Here is a 22,752-nt window from a genome sequence, read left to right on the forward strand (position 1 = left end):
GACCAGCTGTTTCAGCTGAATATTCAGAAGTCCAAGGAGCCTCGTGGGTTTCATCCCACAGTACTGAAAGAGGTATTGGATCTTATGGCAAGACTCCTCTTGATCATGTATTAAAGGCCTTGGGGTCTGAAGAGGTCCCTGCTGTCTTGTTTTAACCTAGCAGGCAGCTAAACACAGTTCAGGCACTCACACAGCACCCCACAACATCCCAGGGGGATGGGGAATGATTCAGAAAGAGAAAATTAGAATTATTGTGTTGCGATAAAGATAGTTTAATAGGACAAAAAAGGAAAGGATGAGAATGATAAAAGAATTAGAATATACAAAACAACTGATGCCCAGTGAAATTGCTTACCATCCACTGACCAGTGTCCAGCCAGTTCCTAAGCAGCAGCCCCCAGCCAGTTTTGTTTTTAATTTAATTTAATTTGCCTGTAATGTTGGCCAGGTGTGGTGTGGAACATCCCTTTGGCCTGTTGGGATCAGCTGTCCTTGCTGTGTCTTCTCCCAGCTTCTTGTGCCTTCCAGCCTACTTGCTGGTGGGGTGGTGTGAGGAGTTGAAAAGATCTTGAGAGTATAAGCAGTAGTCTTCCGTATTTCCTTTTTTAAGAAAGAAGGAAAACTTTTCCAACAGCTGTGTAGGAGGTTTGGGAAATAAACCAGTTTAATATAGAAGTTGACTATCTCTTGTGCTCATTAGGGGTTCTTTTCTTATTTCACCATTTGCCTCTTCTGAAATATCTAGCTTTTCCTTATGTCACAGATTTGAGCGGGAATTCTTGTTCATTAAATTAAATTAACCTAAATATTCTGAAGTCTGAGACTTCTCTGTATTCCTAGAATCAGCCTATGTTGGTTGATAATGAGGTTGGAGTAATTGGTATTTATCTCACTTAGTGAATGTTAAGTTTAAAGTATAGGAAAATCAGAAAGTTAAAACAGAAGCGTATCTTGACTTGAGAATTGCAGTTCCTCACTTGGAAATTATGTGAATCTTTTCATATAAGTTGGTGGAGCAGGCCCAGCTGGGGCAGTGCAGACAGGTTAAGGAAACGGCATACTGAAAAAAAAATTCCTCCTCTGAAAGGAAAGAACAAAGTTTGCTTGAAATGATGGGACTGCTATGTCAGCATAAAGTCACTTCTGTCGGCATAAGCTGTGTCTGTGCCAGCAAGCGCTCTCAGCACAGTTGTTGTGACAAAGCCTCTGTGAGGGAATTCAGGTTTTTACTGTAGTTCCATTGCAGTTAAGTAAGAGAGAATTTGTTTCAGTTTCTTCTCCTTTTGGTTCCTCATCCCTATATTAATCAGAGAGTATTGTTTGTACTCTATGGATCAGTACCTGGAATTGCAGTGGAAGTACTTGTGATCCAAAGATGACCAGCTTGCTGCTTAGTGGTCTTCCCTGTGGATCAAAAACTGAGTGGAGACAGAGCTCCCTCACCTTTCTTTATCTAGGTTTCTTTAACAGTGGGAAGTGTTAAGTGCTGGTTTGTGTAGCCTTGAGTGCTGCTGTCAGCTCATTGTAATTTCTCATCCTGTGCCTCCTCATTCTGCGTGATTTTATGCTGCATATTCCTGTAAGTCAAAATGCTCTTCTCTCACTTTGTGGGCAGACTGAAGGAGTAGGATTGGTGTAGGCTACTCATACACATAAGTCTACATGAATGTTTTGTTATCTGCAACTTCTGTGCTAACCAGAAAAATTTCTTCTCCACAAGCACTAGATTATAGAAAAGCTGTAAATACATGTCAGATGCTGACAGTTCTTAGCAGAACTTTTTGGAAAAAAATCCTTTTCACAGTCACAATTCTGTATTATTGAGGAAGTGCAGTGGTGTTTCAGAGAGTATCTAAGCAGGATTATAAAATGTTAGTCTTCTAGTTTTAAGATAAGTGTGTTACGGAAACATTTCCTGCAACTGTTTATGAAACAGGAGTCTGTGGTTTAGTTTTGGTTGTTTTCTGTGTTTCACAGCAAATCATCCTTTTAGTTTGAAGGTTCTTTGTAGAATGCTTTAAATTTTTGGGGTTTTATTTTTTCCTTTCTCCAGAAATATAAATTAGCCATGAAGTACTGATTTCTGCTTTCTCACAGGAGTTCTGTAGAACTTAAGAAAGCCACTGGTGTGCAGATATCATGGATAGCTGCCAAACACTGTACTTACTTTCTTGCTATGTGTCTTTTACCATCAGTGGTGACAGTTCCTAGAGAACTTAATGGTAAGTTCTTATTTCTGTCTTCTCTAAAACCAGCTTGTAAGAATTGCTTTCAATATGAATTGGTAGCACTCCACAGTTAATTGGGTAACTTAAAGCATCTTTATTTCTCCTCATGTCTTCTCAGCTTTACCTGTCATCTCATGCCCTATAACTCTTAGTTACACTTGGTTTATCTTCTCATTTGCTACACTTGCTTTATGAGGAATCTTGCAAAGGAGGGTTTCAAAAAATAAGCATTACATAACTCTCTTTTTTGCTTAAAACCTTTTGGTTTTAAGGGAAGTTTGGAAAAAAATCTGCATTTGAATGGGTCAGAATAGTTTTCCATTTGGTACTGCTTGCTTTGATCATGTGTTACGCAATTTAGTCAGTATTGGTGTCCATTCTCTCTTCAGCTGTAACTATTCCAAGGAAGGTTTAACTTCTGCCTCTTGGATGATTTTTATAGTCTACATTCTTTCATAAAGTAGTATTTTCTTTCTTCAGGATAAATTAATGTCATGACTGTCTTCAGACCTTTATTTGGGATGCCTTCAAAGTGATTTCATATGATAAGAGTATTGGTTTTTCCAGTAAGGAAAGGAAAGGTGCAACAGCCAAATTACACAGTGTGGTTTGGGAAATACACCTTCTCATTTTCCTGAGAATAGCCTTATCAGGCTTTGTGTAACAAAAAAACTAAACCAAAACAGCAACCAGCCCTTCCCAAAATCACTTTCCTGTTGTAAAACTGCCACATCATAGAGGGATGGATACAGAATCAGATGTGGAATTGTTTTCTGTATCAGTAGTACTGGTGTAGTTCATGCTTCAATTACTCAGAAAGCAAAAAATGCCAAAAGGATTTTTGTGCCATTTCCAACATCAGGGGGCTTCTTAACTGTCTGTGGTGGCACTGGCTGGGGCACATGAGAATAATGGCATGTTTGTCACTTAATTCTTGTGGACCACAGGGAAGAAAATCTGCTAAACGAGTATCAGAGGTTCTCCTCTACTAAATGCCATTTTTTTATGGTGGTGAACATTTCTTTTGCTTTAACTGATTTTATTCAGTTGCTTTCCAGAAGGCTGGATGATGTTAGTAATTCTGGATCACTTCCCTGTCTCAAGATCAGCTGGCAGAAATGTGAGTTATTTCCTTGGATGACTTAACTCTGTGCTCAAAGAGAATTTTCTTTTGTAGTCTATTGTTTTTAAATAACTGTGGGTTAGATCACATCAGTAGGTTGTAGTAGTCACAGTAATAGGTTTAGGAAGGTGAAGCTTTTTGTCTTAGTATGTGCAAATAAGCCAACAGTTTTTTGGAAAATTATCCTGGAATTCAAAAAGTACTAGAAATGTAATGGAAACACATTTTTTAATGTAGCATTTAGATTATTTATTTCCTTATCTTTAAAATATCTGTTAGATACTTGTTTTGTCAGTTACTTTAAGATTATTTTTCAAACCCTGTTATTGAAATACATTGAAGGTAGCCTCAGGTATGGATCTGTTAATGTTTTCCTTAGTTTTTCATGCTCTCTTCCTTGGGCACTTCTTCCTGTATTATCATTTGTGAATAACTTCATGTAAAACCAGGAGAAGTTATAATCTTTGTTTTCTGCTTTTCACACATAATTCAATTTCTTTAAAAAGTCACTGCTGTTTATGTGGTGCATAGATCAATTCTTTTTATCATTCTATTATGACCTGTCTTCAAAAATTCTACTTGATCTTGCAAAACAAGTGTGCTAGAATTAGCACGTTTCAAGCATTTCTTCCTTCTTTGCATTTTCTGCAAATGTTGAAAAGTGGTGTGCTTTGTTTATGATTCTCTAGTCTTACTTAGGAAGCAATTTCTTTTCACATTTGTGTAGTAGACAATATGCATGAGACAGGAATTAAGGATACAAATCCTTGGCTGAACTGCTGGCCTTGGCATGAGCTGGAACAGACCCCAAGCTGGCTTTAACCTATGCCAGAAGATTGACAGTAGAATTCATTACTCCTCTGTAGCTTGCAGCAGCTGGCACAAAAGCAGTTCTGCCAGCTTTACAAAAGCAGGGAGCCAGCTTACAATAGTCATTCTTAACTGCACTACTCTAGTCAGGCACTGGTGACTTCGTGCTGCTCAAGGGGAAATACAATTTGGTCTGTAGTCTGTTTCTTAAAACACAGCACTCCTGTGTATTAATACTTGCTGCTGTTTTTTTCCCAGAGAGTTGGATTTTGGTTTGTGGGGTTTTTTAAATTAAAACCTCTTGCTTTTCTGACTGAATACTTCCTTACATTTTCCTGCAGGTCATTTCAGGCTTCCTAGTTTGTTACTTCAGCCATTACAGTGTCATTTTTTCACATGTTCCTTCTTGATCTGAACATCAGTTTCTCTGCTGACAAAAGCAATGCAAAGCAGCAGATGCCAGGTTACACAGCTTTTACTGTAAAAAGCAGTCACTTTCTTTCCTAGCTACTTACATTCTTCATTGAAATCCTCTGTTACACAACAGAGATGGAAAGCAAAAAGCTACTCATTGCTGAGTGTAGTGTGTATGGTCAGAATCTGTAGCATGCATAACTGAATGTTTGTGATGGATGACTACAATTATTTGACCTTTCAAAAGATTTTTGGGATGATTTCAAAAAAAAACCCAGAGTTTGTCCATCTTACTATCTTGTGCAATCATTTTTTTCTTGAAAGGGATTCCTTTATGAACCAGTAGACGCCTGTTCTTTTTTAAAGTAACAATCCAGTGTTTTGTAATCCATGCTGAATTCTTTTGGATGAACTGTTTTATAATTAATGGTGTTGCTTTAGGGTTTCTAGAGTGTCCCAGCTAGAGAGTTGCTGACTGAGACATTTATTGCACAAAGATTCATTTGAAATCATAACCTCCACTCCAAAATTCTGCTGTCTATAGTGCAGCAAGTTAAATCCAGACAACTTGCAGAGGAGGAATATGTAAGTAAGGAGCTGGAGGATGAGAGAACAATCGAAATGTTACAGTTGGCTTCAGCCTGTAGTTTGACCTGTCCAGTCATGTAGTGGTGTTCTGTAAGCACCACGGGCAGATCTGAAGACACTCAGACACTTCATTCTTGCAAAGCAGGTAGGCAGACCCTAAATCCTAAACCAGAAAAGCTGTATACAGTACCTTCTTTCCTTATTATGTCTGGGTTTAAAGCATGGGAACAGCCCATCCAGCACCTGCACAAGCAAATTTCATGTCCTCTCTTAGAATGTGCAGCTAGAAAAGACTGTTTCAAGAACAAATCTTGCAGTTTGCTCCAGTCTGCCATTTCTGCTGGGGAACAGAGGGGACTCCCCTATATGTATGTACCTATGTAACATATGAATAGTGTGGAAAAAGTTTCCATGGAAGTTAATCTGCTGTGTAGCATACACATGTAAGGCAGATTTGAAGGTAGGAAAACAGGCTATGAAATTCAAGAGAATACTATAATGGGAAAAACCCTGTTGATTAATCTGTAGCCCCTTGGCTGAGAGAAGGAGCTGGTGAAAATGAGCTGTAGAGCCAAAGTGACACTCAAACTCTTTGTCCTATTCCAGTATAGAATAAGAGTTGTGAGATCTATTGTGCGGCTTAATTCAACTCTGTGGGTTGCTGTTAAAATATTTTTCTGAAGGAAAAAAATGATTTGCTGCTGGTTTCTTGGAAGAAAAAAACAATGAGATGCTGACTTAAAGTTAGCATAGTTCCTTCATTTCAGGAGCATGGAAAGGCTGTAAAGGCTTCTAGAAGCAAAGATACAGAGTCTGCCCTGGACAGTTGAGGTGATAGGCTGAACTTGGAATCTGCAGCTAGGTGAAAACATGGCAGCATAGCCATGAGAATTTTTAAAGAGACAGAGGAGAAGACAACTTTTCCTGTTCTTGTCAGGAAGGAGAAAACCTGTTATTTCCTCCTCATCCTGCCAAAAGGGAATCCCTCTTTTGTTTTCTCTCTTTTGACCTAAGTGAGCTATGGCTGATTGTTTCAACGTTGCCAAGTAGGGAACTGACCTTCCTGCTTGTATCCCAAGAGAATAATTTGTTTTCTTTACATCATAGCTTTTCATTTTCATTGTAAAGCATTGGTAACCTTTTACCTTAATGGAATGTTTATGGTACTTGGATTCCCATGAAAATAAGTATAAAATTTGTGAATATGTTTCCACTATTCAATACAGAGTGTTAAAGGTATTTAGACTCTGTTTATATGAGCTAAATTTGGAAGTTAGTGCTTGCTATTCAGAGATTCAAAATTAGAGAAGGATCAATTCTTCCTGAAGTGGAGGTTCATTAGATTAACCCAAGCATAATCACAAAAATACTGCCAATTTACAGTGACTGATTTCTCATCAGTTTTATATTTGTTTATTTTAGCAGTGTACTGCTTGATTACATTAATTTGTAAAATGAAATCTGATGTATTCGTTTTCTGACCTCGATGTATTAAGTGTTTTTCATTGCATCCTTTGATACTCCTTGGTACAACTTACACCTCTAAAATTATTTATAGTTAGGTTTCATGGGGCTGTGTATCAGTGTACTGTCATTAAAGTAGATTTTCTACATTGGCTTTTTCCCTGTGACCATGCCAGTATTGTATTAGTGGTACAAGTCTCATATTTTGACTTCCCTGCATTTTTGGGGAACCATGCACAGCTTTTACTCGTACTAAATATGCCACTGGTACCTTTTCCATTTTTGAAACTTAAGGCATTCATCTGCAGTAGCCAGCTCACTGTCTTATTAATCAGAACTTTTCCCTTGTGAAATTCCATATTCACATTGTCTTCTGGCTGGCATTAACTCAGGCTGTTTTGTTTATTTAAGTCATATAGTGGCCGTACATGATTGTGGTTTACATTTTTTTAATATGTCAGCTGTATAATATTTGAAGAGTTGTAAACCTTGAGCTTTTTTTAAGCAGTTTGTGAAGCTGCCTGGCTCACAAAGTAAGTAAATTCCCGTGTGTGTGTAAAGAACGATTGCTGTCATGCACTTGAATTATAACATCTTTACTTGCTGCTGGATTTTTGTTCTTTTTTTCATTATGTCTTATGAGATGGGGAAAGTATTTGCATTCTTGAAATTCAGTATCACTTTATTTCTGTATTCTTTGCACCGAATTCTGCCAAATGCAAGAAAACTGACATTTGCTAGTTCACATTTTCCTTTTGTTTTGTTGTACTTTGTTTTATAACTAAAAGATGCAGAATGTTCTGTACTTCAGTTAATCTTTAGTTCATTATTGTGATCCGGAATCCTTTTACCACATCACTCTTAAAGCTCAGTCCACTAAATTGTTGAAGCAATTGCCTTATCTGCTTTATGGGTTTTGCCATCAATTGATATATTTTTCCATTACTGCCATTAAACAGCTTCTACTGTGCTTCTTTCCTTTGTGCAATTGCCTCATTCTCAAGAGGCTTAAACAAGGACAGCCTTTGTGCTTTTATGGTACTTGTACTCTTACTTTACTTCTCTCTCCTTTCCATTAACTGTCTCATATATTTTCTATGGTAGAAGTGAACAAACCAATGAGGTTTTTTTGACATCTATTGTGTCAAATAATTTAGGTGACAGTTGTTCCTGCTATCTTCACCTGGCTATTACTTTTTTTTCTTCCAGGATGTTTAAACGCCCTAAAATATGTTCTCGTAAGAGGGGGATTGTGAGTTCAGTTTTTCTTTTCCCTATTTTACACTTGACTTTTCAACAGATCTTAAATTTCTCTAGTGGCAAAGCCTCTTACAGCCCATGAAAGAGGGGAGACCTTCAATTGTTACAGCTTAAGATTGTTATCTTAACATGGTCATTGTTTGGGGATGAACTATGGCTGAAATATGACAAGGAAAAGGAACAGCTTCATAGTTTTCTCATTAATTGGCTGTGCCTTTATGTACCCTGTGAATGTAGGTGTAGTTAGGAGATGGTGATGATGTCCAAGATGCTTTCCTGCTATGCTGGCAGTTTTTCTTCCTGTACTTTTTTAGTGATTCCCAGCAGGACTTGTGGTCCAAATGGTTGATAAGAGAAGGTTGCTTGTCCTAATTTTCTTTTTTTTTTTTCTTTTTTTTTCCCCCCAGAAGAAGCACATTTTTGATGGCAGTCGTACTTACAATAAGGATTTGACTTGAAAAGGGTTTGGCCAGGCATCTGGTCTGTACTGGTATTGATTAAATTATGCAGGTATCAGTTGTACGAGGAGAGGTTAATGAACATCTGTTGAGGCAAATTACAGAGGTCTTAGAACAGCAGAAGAAACATAACCAGTAGTGGAAGGAGGAGCTAGAAGGTTTAAAATACTTCTGTAAACTGTAGTATATAATTTTTTTATATTAAAATATCAACTTGAACTAGGTTCCTATTCTCTTTCCTTAAAAAAGTGTTCAGGCAGAGTAGTCCTTCATATAGTTTTGCTGTTGATAAGAGTTAGTTATAAAGGAAGTGTTATGGCAAGTCTTGGGGGGGTTTTTGTTTGTTCCTAAGATCTCTGCTGTTTTGCTTATTGAGTTTTCTAATTTTGTCATGTATCTGGACTAATCAAATTCACTGGTTTAGGTTTTTTAGAATGTCAGAATTCTAGTGACAGAGTTAAATATAAATACTGTGCATTATTTCAATGCATTGTATTTGCTTTCTGCCTTTCATACCTAATTCAAGAGAGCATTTCCCTACTTCCATGTTCACCAAATCATAACCACGCGAAGAGGTTATTCACCACTTAGGAATGAAAGTCCATCTGTTAGTTATTATCTTTGCTGTACTGCAGCACTTCAGAATGAGTGCTTGGGAGAGACTTTAAATGCTGTACCCAGTCTTTGCCCCTTCTAGGCATACACAGATACCTAGAAAATGCTACTCTCTTTGGTCTGGTGCAAAAAAATCCTTTTTTCTTCCCATATGTTAGCATAAGCTTGGTTGTGGATTTTTAGGACTAGGTCCAAAATAGATAGCATGATGTATCTGAGTTATGCCAAGTAAATACCTCGATGTTTCCACTCAGTTCTAGGAAGAAAAGTCATCTTTGTGTAAAATATGTGCAAACAGTTTAGTTGATCACTCTCACAGGGAAATCATAAATGTCATTACACAAATCCACATTTTGGTAATATTTACAATTACTTAGATGGCTAAAACTTGTTTGTTCTCAGTGTCTAGAAGACCAAACTAAAGAAATAACGTGGCTACAATTTATCTTCAATTCCAGATTGCAGATTTTTTTATTATTATTATTAAATAATAAAAAGTTCCTGTAGATGACATTCAGGAAAACCTGATCAGCAGGGAATTTCCTGCTGTCTGAATTCATGGAGACAAGTTACGCCATTGCATTGATAGCCACAGGCTCCATTTGAGGGGAACTTGTTGTGATGCTGTGACCTAATGTGGCATTCCTGCCTGTGGGAGACAGATTAGGAGTCTGAATTGTTGAATTCCTGGAAGGTGGTGGAATAACTATAGATAGTGAAACTAGCCGTTGCAAAAACTCACAGATGCTATCAGAAGTGCAGAGCCACATAAATTTCAGTATTTTGTGAAAGGTAACAACTGTTCATAGTGCAAATATAACGGTTTATATGGGAACTGATGTGGGATTGCTGAATCTTGCTAAATTTTCTCAATTGTCACAATTTTTGTAGGCTTTTAAACTGCCTGCTAGCAGGCAAATTTTACTTAATTTTGGTTCTTCAAAAAGCAGTTATTGTTATTTCATTCCAGTTAAAATCAAAAGCGGTTGTCTGCTAAGAGCATCTCTTTGTGGTCCTTATAAATGGAGTCATTTCTTATTAAGAAAAAATTCAGGCCTATTTATTGCTTTGCAACATGGGCATAAAGCTTTACTTGGGGCAAGAAAATAATCAGGAAAGTATATTATTATATGGTGGGTGGTGTTCAGGGAGGCTGAGCGAACATAAGGAAGGGAAAGAGAAAACAGGGAGGAAAGAAGATGGAGAGGGAACATGCAAAGAGAAGTCCTGCTGAATACAGGGATCAGGAAGCCATACGAACAGTGGGAGAAAAGAGAAAGCAGAGGGAGAGTTTAAAAGAAGGATGTGAAGATGGGTGTTTAGGGAATGGTTTTGTTGGCATGGTCTATTAGTTTGGAGCCCAACTTATCTCAAATCCATCCTGGAATGAAGGGCTGAAGGAGCTCTTTAGCTCTTTAGCTCATTTAGGATGACAGCCTCAGTTAAGTTGGTTCCTGCAGGTGGTCCTGGAGCATGAGAGAGTCCAGGTGAAAGGACAGACTTACACTGGTTGTTCTTCATTTCAGTAGGTGTCAGTTGAAGTGCACAGTGAAGGAGGGGTTTGAAAAGGTTACAGCTCCTTATGGGTTCTTCTCATGCAGGCTGTGCAATCCCAGTGATACAAAACTAGCAGGTAAAAGTGGCGATAAAAGAATATCTGGTAATACCTGATTGTGAGGTTCTCCCTGTTCTGTCTCTTGCTTGTGGTGAGACCAATTTGCTGCGCATACATGGAAGGGCGACTGTCCCAGTGTTACTCTATATCCTTAGCTCATCCTGTTGAATAATCACTACAGGAAGTTACAAGACTTGTAAAAAGAAATGCCATTTAATTCAATTTTTCTCCAAACAGGCCTAGCCTTTTCATAAGTAAAAATTAGAAAAGTGTGTGTGTGCATAGGCTTCTGGTTAAACCCAGCAGGGCAGTCTTCTTTTGCTCATAGGTCTCTATTGTTCACCCTCTGACCATCTGACTGTGTATGTCTTTGTTCTAGTTCTGGGATGAAATCGGGAAGATTTTTATCATGACCTGGTCTTTCTGAGATAACCTGAAAAATCAGTCTTGCTCAAGGGCTGTTCTTAAGTAGACTTCAGAACTGATGTGACAAATAAAAGTTTTCTTTTGAGATCTTTTAAGCATGTCCAGTCAAGGGAGAGCCTGACAGGTGGATTAGCAGCAAACCTCACTTGTGTATGAAGTAGAAAATGTGGTAGACTGAGGTCTTTTGGATAATATATACAGTAACAGACAAGTTTAAATAAGACAAGCATTAAGGTCTTTTGTTACATTCTTCCTGAAGTTTACAGCCCATATTATGGATTAAAAATTTAGATGCTTTTTCCTGTCACTGTCAACCAATAAAATTTACTTCAACAAAAATGATAAAGCTGTGACTCAGTGATCTAACACTTCAGTAATTTACTATCATAAAGTAGTTTTAAGTTCAAACGTTTTATCTTATGCCAAGCTGGACGCTAAAGATGTTTTGTCTAAAATATGAGATAATGGAAAGTGTATTGTGGCATGTGAATTACTTTAGCCTCTTGGTGGTAAATGTTTGCTTAACCAGAAAGGAATGTGTTGAGGTCCTTGCCAAAGGAAAGGTATTGCCATACTTTGCATTTAGAGTACTGTAAATAAAGTAGTAAATATGTTTCTGTTCATGTGTGTTAATCCACAATTTATGAATGCATTCATTCTGTAAGACATGTAATATACTGTTATCCCTTTTAAAGGGTTTCAGTAAGAAGAGGCTGTAATTACTTTGGCTTGAGAGAAACATGAAACCAAATATTTTCATGATGATTTGAAGTTGAATATGAGAGAATTTTTGCTCGAACTAAGTTTCCCTTAAATCCCAGGGATTCAATTCCTGGTTTACCTCCAATATTCTTCTTGTGTGCTGACTCCCAGTGTACTGCTTTTAATCACACATTATTGTAAATCATAAAGTATATCATTTCCTTCACCTATCCCATGTTAGTTTTGGCAAAAGAAAACACAACTGTATAATATGTTTATGATCAGAGGAGGTAGAGCAGCTATGGTAAATACTCCACATATATTTTGTATATGGTATATTTTGGTTTTGAACTTTGTTTGCCCTTAGCTGATACAATACTTTAGTGAGAGTTCAATAATGCTGCTTACAGAAAGAATTGCATAACTCAGATTGCGGAGTAATAATATCAGAGCATCCTTTGGATGTCTCAGTTACAGCAAGTGAAAGCAGCAAGGTCCCCCTTTCAGAAACCTTTGTAATACCCCTTCCTTTCCACAAAATCCCATGTCCAGGTTTCTAGTTAAAGAGCTGGGAGAGAACATTACAGTTTGAGACAGTACTTGTGGAGAGGATGCTCAGTTTACTTTTACACAGATTACTGTGGTATCATTTCTTATGTACCTGTTTTCACTCTCCGGGGTGAAGAGGAGCCCTTTCATGGGAAGGGACTGCACATCCCAGTCCTGTGCCTCTGGAACACACAAGTATGTGGGGATTTCTGCAGGGAGCTTCTCACTAATGGTGCTGTGAGCAGATATTTGCTCTGGCATGGTGGATATTGTACCATCTTCTAGAAATTATTTGCTTCTGTATTGGAACAAGGATATGTCTCCTACAGAGCTCTAAGTGCTCCAGTTTACCTATGCTTTAGTAGCTGTAAAGATAAGCTTTTTATTTCATCTTCCTAGGGCTTCACTGATAATTCATAAGCAAACGTGGTAAATAAGGTACACTACTAACCAAGTAAATTAAACCTGTAGTGTTTAATTAATACAGGTAAACCAATGTTTACCTGTAGCTCGTAAGTAAAATATTAAATGTTATTTTAATTTAGAATCAGATTTTGATAAATGTATCAATTTTGATATGCCTATGTCCTTATCTGATTTGATAAAGGTATTCATTAAGGCATAATAAAACATTTCAACCCTTAGAGAAATTTGACTTTCATTCTTCTTTTGTTCTTTATGCTTAAATATGAGAAAGGTTTAAAAAAATTATGTAGTTGGAGAATAAGACTGGATATGTAATTTGAATTATAAGGTAGTTCTTCTGGACATGGTATCACTTGAAAATCATGTGAAATGCCAGGAAGCCTTTTACTTTTTTTTTCCCCACAGAAAATGTATATTATGTCCTTGCTAATATTAAAATCCGAAGTAAACTTCCTGTTATTTTTAAGGTACAATGAACTGGATGCCAGTAGAAGCCTTCTAGACAATCTGAAAGGCAAAGTAATAATTGAGTATCCAACATTATTTGTGGTCTTGAAAACACTGAAGAGTGACATGGTGGTTCTTGGCCAAGGTGAGCATATATTTATTTCCTGTTATGTTATACTTGGATATTTTAGTTATATAAACAGTAGTTAAGGATATTGCAAGGAATGAGCAATATGTCTTGTATTTCCTTCTGAAGCTAAAAGATTGCTATAGAAAGAGCTCTTGTCTTAAAACTGCTGGCTGATGGCATATGTCCATGAGCTGTATTGGATATGTTTTTTCTAACTTTGTTTACTGGTGATTTGCTGGAGTTTTTATGTATTTTTAGTCACTAAGGTGAAACACTTATTCAGACTTGTGCTAGGTTTTTTTTTATATATATCGAAGTTTAACAGAGTTGATTATTTCTCAAGAGTCAGGCTGTCTGGGGAAGATGAGTTTTAAGTAAACCTGATAATCATGCAAAGGAATTGTTCTCCATCATTTTCCAGCATAGCTTCTAACATTGGGCAGATAATTCTGAGTTATGAGATGGTAGAAATCATAATGGCAAAGTCACTTTTGAGTGGGGTGAAAGAACAGTGTTATCTTTTGAAAATGACTTGATGGAAAACTTTTATCTTGGAGTTAATTTGGAAGAGAATCCAGATCTAACAAAAATTTACTTTTAGTTTTTAACTTAATTTCCATTTCTCTCCCCAGTACAAAGGCTTCACGTCCCAGCATCTGTTTCTGAAGCTAAAAGATTGCTAAAAGATATTTCAGCTGTTGAAAAAAGGAATGAGTTCTCATCTCCTAGTCCCCCACGTAGTCACCATAGTTATCATATCCCGTAATTTTCAGTGATGGGCCAGTCTCTAATTCTTAAAGATTTTTGCAGAAAAGCCTTGAGATATATTTTCAATTACTATTTCCCTGCAGCAGCTCAGTCATGGCTCTGTATGTGTCTAATTGGACTGATGAAATATGGGACTGAGAATATTGTACCAGTGATACTGGACCTCTGTGAAGCTTGGCTGTTCTGGCTAGATTACACTGAGTGATCCCCTAAGTGAGAGCAATCTGCACCCAAAGATACAGCATGCAGAAATTCCTTGTGCTATGCACTGCAAGGGCTAGTGAGGGTGAGACAGCGTGCCAGGGGATAAGGTAGGGCTCAGATCTGAGTGGCCCTGTGATATGCACCCTGGCAGTGCACGTACATACACTGCAGTGCATGAAGCTTTTGAGTTTATCCATTATTTCTTTGTCTAGGAGCCTTGCTTTTCAGTACTCAGCTGCACTCCTATGATTTAAGAGGGAATTACAATTGATTGACTCATGTACTTAATCTGTATAGAGTTGTCATTGTCTCCTCAGCTAATAGGGAGGTTGCCCTTTTAAGGGTATAGATTCAAGTAAGTGTTGATTCAACAACAGTATTTTGAGGTCATGCTGCTGCACAACCTACCTGACTCTGTAAAAGGCTGAAGAGGAGGGGAAGAGAGAGCCAGTAATAGCTGGGAAGTGCCGACAGCTCTGTCACAGGGCAGTGCGAGCGTGTGTCTTGAGGACAGTAACCTTCCTCTGCTGCAGGAATCATTTGATGAGTAGTCATCCCTGCAGGGGTTCTGACAGGGACTAACAGCCATTTCAGGTTTTGACAACCATTGATTTTGTTGTTTAACTGTTTCCATAGATTCCATAAAAATGAATTTAATAGCTCCCTGTTAAAGTGTCTTGGGTATGACATAGCAAAAGTTACAGCTAATGGCAAAAATACCATGATTTTCACAACTTTTATCATAACTTACTGTCATCTTCTTGATTAAGATATTAATAGTCAACTTCTGCCTTGAGTTATGTTGGGATCCTGTGTTCTTGATATTTTTTCTGTTCAAAGTAGAAGCCTGTGACCGTACTTTTAGATTCTTTCAGGAAAAACATGTTCACAACATGAATATAAGAGCTGGAGTTCTTTCTTGTAGCTGTTACTCTGCCTGAAGACAAAATACCATTTTAGTCAGTGTGTCAAAATCATTGTGCTTTTCTTTCATATGTCATCTTTACACAATATAGGAGGAAAAAAACAGTTTTCAGTTTGCTTTAGCAGTTGCATTCACAGATAATTGCTAAGAGTAAATCTTATGTTAACCTCCAGATTGTCCAGGGCGAAGTCTGTTGTAATCACAGAAGTATTTTAGCCCCTTCCTGTCTCCCAAGAAGTGACCTTTCTGCTACAGCATCTTCTGTGTTTGTTGCAGTCCAGTTTCTTTGCCATGTATGGCTGTCTGTATCGGTGGCCGCTCCTCCCAAGCCATCCATCCTGCTGATCCTGTTGCCACCACTGCTGCCTTTCCTCTCTGCCCCTTTGCATTCCAGGCAAACAGCTGCCATACTCATGAGTGGACATGTGGCAGGGTGTCTGCTGAGCATGGGGACTCAGGCAGCCATAGCCCAGCTGACCCTGCTTGCAAGGGATACAGGTTAGAAAAAGAAGAAAAGTCTTGAGGGAATTTAATTGCTAAAATACTGTTTCCTTCCTGAGCAATCTCAGATCTACCCCCTTCCCCAGGAAGAAGAGTCAAGTTTTCATAGCCACAGCAACAGGCCCTTGCTGGGGAAAGATGACCATTCTCCCTGAGATTTGAATGGTAACCCCCGAGGACTGGGGAATAGCTAGAGCTGGAGACCTTCAAAGAGAAACAGCTAGGATTTAATGAGTATAAAGCCTATTTCTCCTGTTCTTTTCAGAAATGGTTGAAGTATTTTGGCTGAAACTTTCAACTACATAAGGAAAATAAAGTTTGAGAAAGGAAACCACCACTGAAAAACTTAGTTTGAATTTTACATTATAAGTAAATTGCAGACAGTTTTATAGTGAGAAAGATTGGGCAATCTTAATTTATAGGCAATGCTATCAAGCGCCATACAAATACGCTCTTTTTGAGTGAAGACAATCTGTATTTCCTTTTAAATTTTACTGTAACAGACAGAAATAAAATCTGTCTGTTGAGCATTGCTGTGAGTCAGAAGATTGCCACATTCTTTTATGTGATATTTTGATGCTTGACTTGCTTAACAGCAAAAACTACAGGTGCTCTGATTTCAGCATACAAGGTCAGTCATGGCTGAAGATAGCAGGGGATTATAGAAGCTTTCAAGGGCCTTACTTTGTGCATTACTCAGTACATATCTAGCATATAAATGTTAATTGATTATACACTAGATTTAATATAGACAAAATGTGACCTCTGATGTTTCTGGGTGAAATGCTTCTATTTTCTTGAACAAATTCCTTGGAAACTGTACAGGTGCACACTGTGTCCTATGTATTATCCATGTTTGCCAGCCGTAGAATTTATCTTGACCAGAGAGTAGCTACACCTCATCAGCTCCCTTTTGGTAACATTCTCTTAAGGAAACATCTGATACTAAATGCTCAAAAACGTCTTTAAATTCATAGATCAAATACTGAAAATAACAATGAGACCAGAGTGTGAAGCATGGGCTGCTTTGCTGGAGTTTATTTTTGTGCTGCTAGGGTGTCACCAACCAAGTGGCATTTGATGGCGTCAGCACAAGGTGACCAGGGTCAGTGCTTGTTAAAAAAGGATCTGTGGGGTGTGAGGCTGAAGACTAGTTTTAGAGGTGAGACTTTCACTACATGATCTCAGCAGAGCACAATAGCTGTGCCCTAAAGTGTAAGTTAATGTCCACTTTGAACTTCACCAGCATTAGCTTATGGACTTAGCTTTTCATTATCTTTGGGATGCTGGAACATGTGGAAGAAGCACAAAGCTACATCATTTTAATTTTCCATTTCAAAGTTCTCTGTAGTTCTACATCTTAAATGAAATACTAAGAAAAATGTAAATTATTTATAATTCATTACAGTTGTGATATATGTCTGTCACATCCCCGAAAACAACATTTAAAACAAGCCAAAAGAATAATTTTAAATTCTCACTAGATCTAGTTTTGTGGGGGATAAATACTCTGCTTTCCTACTTGACTGAAAGATGTAGATATAAAAGGTGAAAGGAATTCTCAGCATTGTCTTGCTTTCTTTCAACAGTGAGGTCCTATCCAGGGCATTATCCTATGTCATGAAACTGGTTATGTCTTGTGAAGTAGCTATCCTAAAGAAGAGAGTGATTAAAAGGAAAAGAAGATACGAAACTGTTTCTGTTTGATGAGCAAACAACATTGCTGAAACTAATTGCTTGTTTGTTTTTGTGTTCTATATCCTCAGATGGCAGTGAGCCTGCAGAGAACTCAGACAGTTAAAGCTCATCCCTTTCATCTGTGGAAGAAGGGGAGGTTTGGGACAGTTTATGACAGTTCTTTGAGAGAAGAGGATGGAATGAGCTTTTATTTTTTTTATTATTTAATTAAATTTTTTTAATACAACTAAGTTCCTAGAGCTTCCTTTACTAAAGGTAGCACTCTGAAAGTGCTTGACTATTTTTGGATTTAATAATGCATATTTAGGGATGTAAATAAAAATATGGGGAATTGTGGTTTCAGAAAAAAGAAATGCTCTCATTTCATTGCAGTCTTTAATTGCACCATTGTTTTTCCTTTTTCCCTAACCATCTTAGTGCCAAATTTTTGGGTTTAAATACCTGATTGCACATTTGTATTTATACGTGTATGTGAGTCTTAATGCTTAAATTTACTGAAAGAAAAGTACAATTATTTCATTAGATCAATTTCCTTTTACAGTGTTTCTGTGTAAAACTGAGCTGCTACATAGTTTCATGTTATTTTTGATCTTCCCTGGTGACATTTTGGGTGCTTGATGCAATACTTTTTTTTTTTTGTTCCTTACTTAGTTGCATCTTGTTTCATGTGTTAATGGACAGGCCAGACTGTGTTTTCAGGATGACATGTTGTAGTGTGTTTAGTCTTCTCTCCAGATCTTCTAAATTAGCATGGGTTTTTAAATCCATAGAAATGGGTGCATAGACTGGCACTAATGCAAATAACACTGGACTTCTAAAGAATGTGTTATGCATCTCATATTCCTAGTACCTACTGAAGTTAGGTATTGTAAATACTTACTGGCATATCAGCTAAATTTATCTACTTAATATCAAATAAATCGTAAAGGGAAAAAAAAAGAATCCTGTATTGTCTGCTGACAGTTGTTAACTTCTGGAAAGATTCCTAGCTCACAGACAACTTATCCTGTATCCAAGTCCCCTATGCCTGTGGGGTCTGTTGGAGGATGAGAACAGCAATGTCACAAGTGGTGCAAGCCAGGTGAGCCCCTCTCCCCACTGCACCAGGGCATTCTCAGGAATCAGTGTCAGACTCTGTCTTAATTTTGCAAGGGTCTGGCCAAGCTAGTATTTGTAAAGTCTTCAGGATATAATCAGTCTAAACAACGCTCTGAGGTTGCTGCTGCCTTAGTTCCCAGGCTCTGTGTCCTGCTTGAGACCTTTGTGTGTTGGTGGCCTGGGGTGTGTGCTGAATTGCCATGAAGGTGGTATTTCAGTCATCAGTGTTCTTCTGCCAGTGCCAATGTTGTAGGTAGAAACACAAAAGACGACAGCGAAGGAGCTTCTGGAGGTAACAGGAGGCTGTGGGAGCAATACAGGGAGGGTTTAGGCTTCTGGCTTCTGGACTCAGTCTGGAATTCAGGGCACCAGGCTGCTGGGTCCTCACCAGTCATGCTGCATGGAGGGGATTTTTGAGATGTTCAAAGTTTTAGAAGGTTTTTTTCTCCCCTTGTAAAGAAACTGGAGTTAAGTTGTTTGCCATGATAGCTCACTACTGAAGTTTGGCCAGAGCGTCAGACCTTTGTAGTCACATACTACTTTTTCTCCCAGTGGTATCATGTGTCCTTTCTCTTGTGTGTTTTGCAACCTCTGGTGAAACAGGAAAGTTTTTCTTCTTGCCTGGCAGTAGCCACCTGTGCTCTATTTTCTTTCTTAGTCATTGTTGGTCCTCTGCCCACCTCTTGTTTCAACATTTGTTTTTTTAACCCTTTTTAAAGGATCGGGATTCCTAGCTATAGGTGCTGCTTTCATATTTTTTTCAGTTCAGTGAAAGTGAATAAGCTTTTCCTAATCAGTGATTGCTGCACACTGACTTGGTAATCACAAACCAGTCTTGAATTCATTCACAATAATACCAGTAAAAGAGGCAAATAGCAAAACTGCCACAGTTCATTTGCCAGAAAATGTTTCATCTGCAGTAAAAGCATGGCATTTCTGTTGGATTCAGAGCACAGTGAAAATGAGAATGCTGCAAATAGTAGTGTTGATCTGCATTTGTGTGTGATTAGTCTTTGGCTGAGGAGCACAGATTTGTGATTTGCATTACTTTCCTGTACTCTTGGGGGTTTTCATTAATTGTACGAAAGGGTTTGCCTGGGGGGTGGGTTTTCTCATATAAATCCACTTTAAGCTTCCTTATGAGTCAAACACAATTTATTTTTTAATGAAGATGCTGTTTAATCTATCCTTAAGGCTTTAAAAAATTATTAAGGAGCATTCCTGTGGTGGTTACTTGAACTGAAATTTCCCAGACAAAGCTAGGAATAATCTCCCAGAGTTCAGTCAAACTGAGAGTAAAAGGTAGCATTTGCCATTCATTCCTAGGTTACCACTTACCTATTTTTACAGTTACACTAGTCTGAGCAGAGGTGATTGATCAAATACAAACCAAAGTGCAATTCAAATATTTTCTTCAGTTTTCCTAAACTTTTACAATTTTTCTTTATAATAAGAAATCAAAATTCTTCATATTAGTAGTAATTTTTTATAACAGTGAGGTTACTGATTTAATCAAAGTTTATGCACTGTTGTGCTAGGCAGATGTTTTTTAACACTTTCATAGGCAGTTAAGGAAAGTTCTTAATTTCTTTCTGAGTGACTTAACCTGTAACAGACATCTTGTAATAAACTGAAAAGAGAAAAGGCACCTTCTGGAATTTTTCAATTTCTGGTCAAGAATTAGGCACTTAAGATATGGAACTGAGGCTGCCTAGAAGGCTTCAGTTCTGTCCATTTTGAAAACATACTATTGCAGTCATTCTACACAGATCCCTACAGGACTGCCTTGTTTCAGAACAGATTATGTCTGTGAATGAGGACTGTGTGATGTTGTTTTAATCTTCATCATTCAGCACCAGCTTGCGCTGAGTGCTTGATTTTATGCCTACTATGCTTACACATTTATTTTCCTCTATAAACCATTTGTCACAGAAGGAGCAAGCTATTTCTGTGTAGTGTTATTACAGCATTTCATTTAATGTTTAGACTTTTCAGCATGCTTGAGCTGAAGGACTGTCAGCTTACAAAGAATAAAGGCTCTTGTCTTGAATGAACACACTACTTAAAAAAATTAAAAGCTTAATGATGTCATCCCTTTCACAAACCTTAAAGGACAAAAATAGAGCATAACTAAGCACACAGCAATAGCTGGGAGGTAGGAGTGAGTCAGCCATGGGAGAGAATTCAGTTCTTTTCCTTTTCTGTGTAGCTTCCTGGGGGTAAGAGGCATAATAGAGTTGTCATGGGTAAACAGCATTGTACCCCCTGTCAGTGTAACAGCTCAGTTTTGAATGAACACATTTGAATTCTAAGTTTTGCTGCATTTATCTTGGCATTAGGAATTGTTGATCCATAGAGGAAAAGAGGGTCATGCCACAGAATGTGTGGCTGGCACTGGTCCTTAGAGACATGCTGGACCAGTTGTTGTTACTCCAGTCAACAGTGCAGTTTTACTCTGTGTTAGAGGAAGGCTCTGTGCAGAACGTGGACTCCAGTCTGAAGCAGTACATGGATTTCTAAGTTCATGGGAGCGCTGATAGCAAGTCCCAGCTACGTGTTGTGTATCAGCATAGCTGGGATTCAGTCCTTGCCCTGCCAGATATGGCTGTTCTCTGTTGACATCTGTAGGAGCTGAGAATGTATAACACCGTGCAAGAGCAGGCTTTCCAAGAGTAAATATACAGCTGTGATGATGTAACTTCAGGCCCTGTTTAGTCACAAACATTTCATTCTCCTTGAAGTCCCACACTCTTTTCCTGAAAACATTTATTCTTCTCCCCTCCAAAGGAAAAAATATCTTGAATTGATGTTTATGTTGTTGCTATGACATTCAGTTAAACTGTATGCAGATGCAGATTCTGTTAATAAGAGAAAAAGAAATGAACTGTGTACTTCAGTGAACAAAGATTACACTGTGTTTGTATTAAAATGTTGCTATGGTAGTGCATATGGTTTTATTTGCTGGAAATCTGTGGTGAAATGGAAATAAGTCACATGTATGCAAGACAAGAAATGGCAGCAAAAATAACTCAAATACTGAAACTGAAAAGGAAGTTACAGATGACATGTAAAAAAACAGGTAAGAAGAGAGATAGTTGTTCTACTGTGATCTGTTAACAGAAGTGTGTTCTCACTGTGCCCCAGCAGGTCTCGGAGACCAATAGTACAGTGACTTTGCTCTAGTGATGCTTTTGTTATGAGAGCTTCTTTCCCTCAATGGTCCTGTGAATTGTAGCTTTTTTGTTACTGCTTTGGAAGCAAAGTACCCCTGGCCTGGCCTAATTTCACCACTTCTTTTCCTGCAGAAAAGCATTTTCAGGATATCTTACTGTAGTAGGTTTTTTTGCAGGAAAAATCGATAGGGTGATAAAATATGGAAAGCCACTAGAGCTTTGCCTACCTTTAGGGTAAGGGGAAGTCTTAGTGAATTCATTATAGAAATGGTGGATTTAATTCCTTTTTATTTGACTATTACAGTAGTCCTTGTATTTATCTAATCCATTTGCATGAGACTTCTTTTTGCATCAGCTGCATCAGTACAGCTGTTCATGTGGTTGCATGACAAATCAGAATGAGGTCAAAATAATCTGCCAGAGAAGGAAGAATAGAAATGGGAAGGGAGAGGGAGTCTTTTTTTAGGGAATAAAGGACTACACTGGGAGCTGGCTGGTTCCTGCATCATTTCGGCTGGTGGAAAAGCAAAAGTGTTTTAAAATCGCATTGCCACTTTCTTCCCACCATCCTCATGTTCTGCCACAACCAGAAGGAAGAAATTACCGTGAAAGCTGCTTTTGCTTTTGCCTTCCCACTCCTTACTTCCAGGCTCTCTACCAGGTCTGTATTGCAGCTCCAGAACTTGTCTGTTTTGCCAAGATAGGGAGTAGAGTTGTGCATTAAGTCAGTGGGTGAGATGTAGATACTAACAAAAAAGAATGGATGGGTGGCATTAAAAACTTGCCAAGAAGTCCCCATCGCTTTCACACAGCCAGCAGGGCCAGCTGTGTCCTGGGGACATCAGGAACAGCATGGCCAGCCAGGCAAGGGAGGAGGCTGTCCTGCTCTGCTCTGGGGCAGCCTCACCTCGAGTGCTGGGGGCAGTTTGGGTGCTGTAATGTAAGAAAGACATTAAACTGTTAGAGAGTGTCCAGAGGAGGACAGTGGTGGTGAAGAGCCTTGGGGAGAAGCTTTATGAGGAGCAGCTGCTGCGGGCACTGGGTCTGTTCAGCCTGGAGGCTGCAGTTAAAACTTCCTCGGGAGGGGAAGAGGAACAACAGGCACCGATCTCTGCTCTGTGGTGACAGGA

At 38.3% G+C, this 22,752-nt stretch overlaps 1 protein-coding gene across 1 annotated transcript in view; it reads left to right on the forward strand.

Moving 5' to 3' along the window:
* ZNHIT6 (zinc finger HIT-type containing 6) overlaps positions 1–18,279 on the forward strand; it is a 32,060-nt gene extending 13,781 nt beyond the window's left edge. The window contains exons 9-10 of the mRNA XM_019007706.1: positions 13,146–13,270; positions 17,420–18,279. Of these exons, the coding sequence (XP_018863251.1) occupies positions 13,146–13,270; positions 17,420–17,454 (160 nt within the window). The 3' untranslated portion in view covers positions 17,455–18,279. The remainder of the gene's footprint in view (positions 1–13,145; positions 13,271–17,419) is intronic.
* The last annotated feature ends 4,473 nt before the right edge of the window (positions 18,280–22,752 follow it).

This window comes from Parus major, chromosome 8 (assembly GCF_001522545.3).
Source record: "Parus major isolate Abel chromosome 8, Parus_major1.1, whole genome shotgun sequence".
Lineage (NCBI taxonomy): Eukaryota > Metazoa > Chordata > Aves > Passeriformes > Paridae > Parus > Parus major.